At 38.7% G+C, this 8,864-nt stretch overlaps 1 protein-coding gene across 1 annotated transcript in view; it reads right to left on the bottom strand.

Moving 5' to 3' along the window:
* LOC145985790 (uncharacterized) overlaps positions 1-8,863 on the bottom strand; it is a 9,314-nt gene extending 451 nt beyond the window's left edge. The window contains exons 1-5 of the mRNA XM_083119877.1: positions 8,762-8,863; positions 7,752-8,114; positions 5,895-6,023; positions 2,224-2,376; positions 790-880 (exon numbers count right to left, since the gene is read on the bottom strand). Of these exons, the coding sequence (XP_082976003.1) occupies positions 790-880; positions 2,224-2,376; positions 5,895-6,023; positions 7,752-8,114; positions 8,762-8,863 (838 nt within the window). The remainder of the gene's footprint in view (positions 1-789; positions 881-2,223; positions 2,377-5,894; positions 6,024-7,751; positions 8,115-8,761) is intronic.
* Position 8,864: the final 1 nt, after the last annotated feature.

Here is an 8,864-nt window from a genome sequence, read left to right as displayed (position 1 = left end):
CTCTCTCTCACACACACACACACACACACACACACACACCACTTTCATGTCGATTTCAAGATGATACAGTTTGTTTTGAACAACTTGCATCTAAGATGCATGCTAGAGGACATTAGAGACTGACGTACCAACGTGTCATCAGAGAAAGCTTACAGACCATAAATTTCCATACACTCCTGCATCCAGGATAATCATTTGGTAGATTGTGTTGTACTTTGCTGATTGATCCTGCGCATCCTCAACTTTATAATTGGTAAAATAAAATGAGAAAAATCTATTTGAAGAATATAGTGAATTATTTATTTTGCGAGAAGGGACTGTAGAGAAAAGAGAAATAGAAAATTCCCAACAATGATTGGTAAAAAAATCCTTTCTCAGTGTTCAGGTAAAATTATGAAACTTTCACTGCACTGGTTCCTTAGATAAACGTGACCAAAATATACCCAATAAGCTTAATGCAGAGTTCAAGAACACAATACTAGTTCCTGATTAAGGTGTGGTGAAGGTAATGTTAATGTAGCTGCTCTTAATCTTGATAAGCAATTCATGTTCACATGATAAGTTTTAATGAAGACATTTTGTTCTGGTGTTCCCTTACATCACAATGAGGGCAAATAGCCTAAGGTACTCCTCACGCATTCAAATCTTATAATTTCAATCAATCTTTCAGATCGTAAAGTTCAAAACGGAGAGCTGATATTTGAAATTCTGATAATGGCTGGATCAAAAATCCATTCGACTTCTTAACATGTTAACATAACATGAACTGGAGATATATTTTTCCCCTACCTTTTCCATCTTTGCTCTCTCCATCTCCTCCTTTACCATCCTTCCCTGCTTTTGTTCTATCCGCTCCTTTACGCCCCACGTACACTAAATCCTGAAAGGAAAGACGCATATTTTTTAAAAAAAATCATATCATAATTCGCGTATAGCATGGTGTATGTACATCTCTGTATGGCAAATCGAGATATGGAGGCTACAATCAAACTCATGTTTTTTTTTAAAAAAAAAAAAAAAAAAAAAGATCTTTCGTGACATGAAAAGATTGGAAACATAGGCCAGGCTACTACTACTAAAAAAAATGCAAAGCTTCTACTAAATTGCTGTGTGGACTACGTCACTACATGTATCTTTGAGAGGCAACAAATTGAAATTGTTCACGATGCATTGTTTTATACGGAATGCTATTCATTAAAAGTGCTGGGATTTTTATGACAATCACCACACCCACCGATCATGTTATTACTTACTCAGGAACGAGTGCTGTCTTTCTAAAATCTATATTAAACTTATTGTTTATATTTTGGTCACGTTTATCTAAGGAGCCAGTGCAGTAAAAGTTTTATAATTTTACCTGAGCACTGAGAAAGGATTTTTTTTACCAGCCGTTGATGAGAATGTTTCTTTCTACAGTGCCTGCCAAAATAGCTAATATACTTTATTCTTCAAATAGATTTTTTTTCTGTACAAGACTGCTGTAATTTGAAGCAAGCCTTTTACTTGAACTTCAACGAAGCATCCTAGTATTCACTTTACGGAATAGCAATTAGGATTTTGATAACTTCAATGAAACTCGGACGTCACTATTTAAAATGTCCATATATTTTATCACTTATTGATCTACTGTGTTTTGTTTCTTTATCGTTGCTATGGTCAAAAATGTATATAGAAATGTATACATCGTAATTTTACATTATCAAGAATGTGATAATAATTAATTATACATCATATTAATGCACAACGTTTTCCAAAATATAACAAAACAGAAATTGATAACATAGATATATCATCGTCCGTATTAAACACAAAATTAAACAAAATATAATAAATTAAATAAATGAACATCTTTGGGTCAGTCACAAATTTCAATACAAGGAAGGGAGTATTTTGCTTTCATGTTATGATTTACTACTATCTTATCACTTCACATATTATTTTCTGGTTTTTTCTTGATAATATTGACAATTGGTTGATTAGTAGTAGTAATTAAATAGAACATTATATTTTCTTATTTTATTTTCTAATATTGTAACCGTATGTTAGAAATGTGAACTTACTTGCTTATTGTAACTAGTGACTTCGATTACTTGGTATGTAATCAATCCCAAGATAAACCTTGCCCACACCAAAGAAAGAAATTTGAAGTCCAATAACTAACCTACATTGCAGTTAATTTCCAAGACTTTAATATTATCTACCGCGTTGCTCATTCGGACTTGCCTTGAGTGATGTCTCCTCCTTTTGGGCTATTTGCTCGTTTCTTGGTGTCCAACTGTAGTCGATGTTTGGTGAATCCCACGCAGGTATCATCAAAGAAATTGAGAATTCTGCCAGAGCTACCCTCTCTGTAGGAGGTGCTTGAGGTCCTGTTTCCTGAACAAATAAATAACAAAGTTTGTACAAATTGTCACATACAGTGCGAGCAGCTGTTGCCCATACAGTTCTTACAAGTTTTTGTTCATTGTGACCGTTCCAACATTGTTGCAAGAGGATATTTGTTGTTCAAAAATGAAATTTTACAAGAATTCAAATTGGGACTCTTTGATAGGTTAGCGGTTAGAAATCAAGGGTTTGAACACGGCCATCTTTAATCCGAGGGATGCCGGAGCCTTCAGTTTGGCAACCCTGTAAACCAGGCTTGGACCCACGGGGAGGGTGATGGGGGCGATCGCCCCTCCCAACTGCTAGGTTTTTTAATATAGGTATATGCCTAATATTTTTGAAGGCTCAAAGGTTCTGTCTTATATCAACAACTTTAATGTCGAGAATATTTTTCTAAGTTTGAAACATTCAACTTTATCTTCAGGTTGGTCAATCAGAACTGGCCCTAGAATTTAAATTTGGATCCGAACAACGGGCGCAATGTGCCTCAAAAGGGGATGGAACCAGAGAACCCTTGAGAAAATAGCACTATCCCCCTGATTGTCCATCCAAACAAGTTTAAGAAGTAAATATTTACGCTCTAGAAAAATACTTATGTTCAATAAATCAGTATAGACCTAATCTATTTTTTCCATGCACACTTATTTTTTACACACAATAATAATCATTTATTCCAGCCATGGACACCTATTTTTGTGAAACAATACTGTAATCTCTAGAACATGAACGTCAGTTTGGTTCCTTTTTACAGTATGATATTTGTTTATATAAAACTGTGCAATTGAAAGGCTATTCGAGGAGGTGAGATACCCGACTGAAATTCGCCCCTCCCAACTGTAACTTCTGGATCCACCACTGCTGTAAACAGTGACATCAACCGGCTGGCTATATACTCCGGGAGTATATAGCCCAACCCCCGAAATGCCACTTGTTTGAAAAGATTTATTTTAATATAATCAATTTCGTGGAAGGCATTATTATAGCCTTGTATTTTATATGTGCTATACGTATATGCACAAAAAACAAATATTTGCTCATACGCACATCGTAATTACAATGTATTGTCTGTTGAATAAAACCTTGGCAAATTATGTCATAGACTTCTAAAATGAAGACGCTGTACAGAAATATTATGTACACGAGATAAATTTTACAGTCTGTAATACTCGCCCATGCTGGTTTATCGCATCCAGAACTACTTTTGCGTGTTAGATCTTCCATCACTTAGGCTAAATATTTAGTTTCTAAAGAGTTTGTAATGTAGGCCGCGGTGGCTCAGTCGGTAACGCGTCTGACTACCATGCTAAAGGTCCCGGTCGGTTCAAATCCGGGAACTTTTCTAACGATGGAAGCGGCCCCGGCGCCCACCCAGCGTCGAATAACATGGGTACCTGGGGGAAACCCTGCGGGGTAAAGGTGGTCAGGGGCGTGATGCTGATCACATCAACCCACTCAAGACCGGATCAAGAAAGTGTGGGGCGTTACCCCCACACCCCCTATACGCCTTCATGGCGTGGTGCTATGCACAGGGGAGCACTTTACTTTTTACTTTAAGAGTTTCTAATGTCATTCCGACATTTTAGCAAATAAATAGGGTCCAACTACTGTACACATCATTGGAAATTTCCATGCTGCGTACGATATGTAAAGTTGGCCTTGCGTTTTCTTTTTATTTCCAGTTATTTAACGATAAATTTCCATTTCAATTGTTAATGCATATTTTCCACTTACATCGTAATGTCAATCTTCTGTTCAGATTTGGAAAGAGAAAAACATTTTACAGGGATTCCCTTGTTTCTTTAAAAGTCAACACCAATTTTGCTATTCGCGCCCATGCTTTGTAGCTTGATGCTTAGAATGGAGTTGGTTGAGTCCTGATGATGAGAGCAATGTACGGGCTCGAAATGTTGGACCCAAACGCCGCTTTAACCTGTCTGGTAAACTTAAAACACTTGTTCAAATCACATCGCCAGGAAACCTATAATTCCTACTTCGTTATCTAAATTCAGAATCAAGAATTCGTTCTTCCGAATCTCTGGTAACCCGAATTTATTGAGATTCAATTCCTCGAACTTTCAAAGTTTCGAATCAGTGTCTCGGGTATAATTCCCGGGGTGGGCGATCTCATTGTCGCTGCACGAAGCAGCTCTGGGACTCACACAGCCTCTTGAGTACCTTGGCGGCGGGTTAAATTTTAATTTTCAGTGTGATTATGACTTTTCTTACTGTCACGTCTGCAAAACACTATAAAGATCGTCGCGAAAAGCAGCGGGAAGCTTTCGAAAATATAAAAGCTAAACCTGGGGTGAAATCCGATCGTAGGCCAAGTTCATGCCATGAACTAGCTGTTCTGAAATAAACACTACACCCAACACCCAAAAATGCTGAGGTGTATATTGAAGATGTTATACCATTGCGATGTGTAGTGGATGTTTATTTAGTACAACACAAATTCATAATTTTTAAGTTCATGGAGATAAGCTAAGAGTATGTAATAAGCAGTGGCGTGCCCAAGTGGGTGGTTAGTAGGGGCCATAACCCCTCTTTGGCCCATTATTTCTGAAGAAGAACGTTAAAGGCAGAAAAAGATGGCAAAGTGAGGACTGACTACTAAAAAGAAGTATGCACCCTTTTTGAAAATCCTGTGCACGCATTCAATTCATACAGCGTCCCTAGAAAGCTACAAATGAGTCTATAGTTTTTGCTTGTTTGTACATCACTTGCTGTGTGACTGTCAACTGAATTTCGTGCCACTTGTAATCAGTTAATTTGTGATTTCATTGAGCATGAAAATTTCCAATTATTTATTCCTTCAATTCGCATTTCTTATTTTTCATTTTTTTAAATGTGTCCTTTTGAACTCGTGGCATTAAATGTCTTCACAGTATTTGTATAGATTGTAGTGTTACGTAGTGATATCTGATGGAGCAATGTTTGATACGTATTCCATATTTCGCATTTCTTCGTCAAACTACAAATGTGTAGTGACTATCATAATAGTTTTGTCATGCGCAAGACTTTTGTAAACACAGCCATTGTGGCGCTTGTGCAGTGTTAAAGAAAATGGCGACTTTCACACGTGCGGAAAAAGCAGGCAGACCTTACACCCCTAGACTTCTAGGCAATGTATGCCACCTATGCCACAGAATGTGCAATAGCTAAAGAAGAGAATAAGAAACGGCCTTGCTTTGGTGGATGAGGGGATCTTGGGAAAAGTGTGGCAAGAACTTGAATTTCGGTGGGATGTGTGTCGCATAACTGGTGGAAGACACATTGAACATTTGTAGCCACTTGTAGGCATTCGTAGAAACTTGAAGTGTTACTGATTGATGCACAACAAATATCATTATTGTATTCCATATAGTTTAGTCGAAATAAATTCTTAAAAGTTGTTTACTCTATTGTGATACACCCTGTATATAAAATAACATGGTTGGTTGAAGGAGACTGAACATTCTGTTTTGAGTTGCATTAAATATTTCTACCTCTTACATTTATTGTTCTCTTACCACTGCCTTTTCAGTGCCTACAACACCTTCCGTTCTCTCACTTGTTCCATCTCCTCCTTTCTTCTTCTCTTTATCAGGTTTCTTTTCCTTCTTTCCTTTCTTTGCCTTCACAGTTGTAGGTTTGGTTACCTGTCGAAGAAATAAACCATATTTGTGCGAAAAAATATTCATTTGTACAGTCACGATCAGAAATCTGTTCGAGTGCAACCATAAAAGAAAGTAAACACGGATCGTGAATCAATTGCTGCATCCTTAAGGTTAGAGCACCCGCATTACACAACAAGTTGGCGCATTCCATATCATTCAGGGATCTTTGTTCCGAAATATAGGATGATTCGCTTAAAATCCGCAACTGAAATATTTCCATAATAAAGCAAGATGTTGATGTTCTGTTTTGTCAGGATTTAACTATACCTGAGAAGGTATCCTTGTACAGTTTCCGCCGCTAGATGGCAGCACGTGCTTTGATCTCTGCCAGCCTGAGCTCGCCGTTCACTTTGCGAGGGGAATTTGAACACTACACTTGGTTACCATTTTCACAGCGGAGGGGAGTGAAAGATAACCGACACATGGTGAACAGGTATTTTTTAGATAGCGAGAGGGATTTGAGGATTAAAAATTTTAATAGCTCATCCATTGATATTATTTGCTCGCATGCTGCAAGAAAAGTGCAGATATTACACAAGACGTTATTTAGTACCGACGTATCATGATTCTCGTCTGCTTGAATATATTATAAGCAAATGACAGAAGGGAGATCACTGCCTAGGTGTTTGTATCCCAAATATTTTTGCACTTGCATTTTAATATGATTGTTAACATACTTAGCCGGGCTTTCAAATCTCAATATCTCAAAATGGTAATCTTGCACTTACGTAGTTACGGCACCCAAGTCTTCTGTTGCGGATTACTGAGTCCACGGATAATCGAAACCGCCGATAACTTAAATTGTGAATAACTGAAACCGTGGGTACCTGAAGCCATGGTTAACTGAAACCGTCCATAACCGTTCTTAACTGAAACTGTAGATGACTGACATCGTGGGGAAATTATACTGTGGATAACTGAAATTCCCGTAAACTGAAACAGAAAGAAAACAATTGATGTTAAAGCGACACATACTGCGGTCTCACAAGATTCACAACACATATTGGTCATGGTTTAACTTCATCGGTGTTAAAATGGTGTTGCTTATGACCATTTCTCTGTGTTATTTTAACGCAACTGGGATTAAAAGTTGGCCAAAAGTAGCGTGGACCTCATGCACTGAAAAAAAGCATAGACAGTGGTCGCAGGAAGTTCACCCAACATTTTGCTCACCGTTTAACATCAGTGGTATCAAAATGGTGTGGATGATGACCATTTATCTGTATTATTTAACACCACTTAGGATAAACGTTGATCCAAATGTGTTGTGGGCCTCATGGGAACACTGTCTGTGTTGCTTTGACACCAAAGGTTTTTTTTTCTTTTTCTTTTTTTTCTCCAGTGCAGGAGATTTACACTATATTTTGAGACTACTGTCCGTATCGTTTTAACTCAGTGTTCTTTCAGTTTACTGCAGAGGAAAATGTGTCAAGATTTATCCCACTTTTGGAAATAATTCCGTTACCTCTTCTAACTTTTGTTGGAATGATATCCTGTATTACTTTTACGAGACGAGACGAGACAAAACGAGACAAGACGGGACAAAACTCTTCTAGACGAAAGACGAGACAAACCAATATTTTCGAGACGAAACAAGACAGACCAAAGTCTCGTCTCGTCTCCTCTCGTGCACTGAAAAAAAGCATAGACAGTGGTCGCAGGAATTTCACACTAAACACTAGTTTACTGTAATCTATCCACTGGACTCACCTTCTGTAGCATTATCCTTGCAGCTATCTCCTTCCCATGCATTAGATTTCGTAGGGCAAGGAGGTCACAGGTCATTGCTTCGATGGGGGGAGAGGCCATCATTGCTGACCACGAAGCAAGGGACGACCTCAGGATTCTTCCGGTGATATTTACCTCGTCGGCAGGTAGTTCTTCCCCCAGCCCCGCTCCTTGTTTCTCTTTCTTAGCCTTTCCTCCAGCTTTTGAGGTCGGTTGTGCCTTCTTCCCCTTCTTCCCTCCGGCATCTTTGAGCTCGATCTGCTCTGGTGCGGGAAAAGCTATCGTTTCCTCTGGCTTTGGGATCGGAGGGAGCAGGAACTCCAAGTAGTAAGAATACTCCACACCCTGCAAAGATATATTTTACTCCACTTTTGAATTCTCTATGTCACCTGTAACGCTGAGGAGGAACCAGCAACTCCCTCCCTTTTAAAAAAAAATAGAACGTGAACAAAAAATCTCAGAAGTTCCAAAATTAGTACAGAATTTCCAATTTCCAATTTCTATACATCGCTTTTTCGCTTCTTTGGCTAATCTCGACCATGAGGCTGAACTGGCATTGCCTGGTATTCGACCTATGGTTTGTACGCGAAGGCAGACTATACAGAATTTTTTCGTTACATTCCGGACAGAGACAAGATATGAAGTCTAGACAGGTTCCTTCATTCACGAGGCGAGACGAGACTGTATCATGTCTCGTCTCGGTACCATCCTTATCGATGGGGATGATTGACAAAGTGATACGTAGAATCACGCATACGTTATCGAGATTTGAACCCAGGATTACGGGATTAGCAACGCTATATGCTTATCCATAGTATTTAGAAGCAATGGTGTTATAACAGTAGCGATAACTACAGGGTGTCGCAAAATTGTCCATACATAGGAAAAATACGCAATTGATGTTTCTGTTCTTGCAGGTGGACAAGGGAAATGCCATTGGATCGGGAGACGAGGACCTGTGAGGACCGGACCTCACGCCCCTTGATATTTACCTGTTGGGACATTTGAAGTCCATTTACCAGGAGAAAATCAGAGATATGCTTCATCTGAAAGCTCACATCATCGACTCCTGCACTCACGTGACCCTGAGACATC

Source organism: Lepisma saccharinum, chromosome 1, assembly GCF_977018435.1.
Source record: "Lepisma saccharinum chromosome 1, izLepSacc3.1, whole genome shotgun sequence".
NCBI lineage: Eukaryota > Metazoa > Arthropoda > Insecta > Zygentoma > Lepismatidae > Lepisma > Lepisma saccharinum.
Note: the sequence above shows the minus strand (reverse complement) of the source record. Positions and strands in the feature narration are given on the sequence as shown.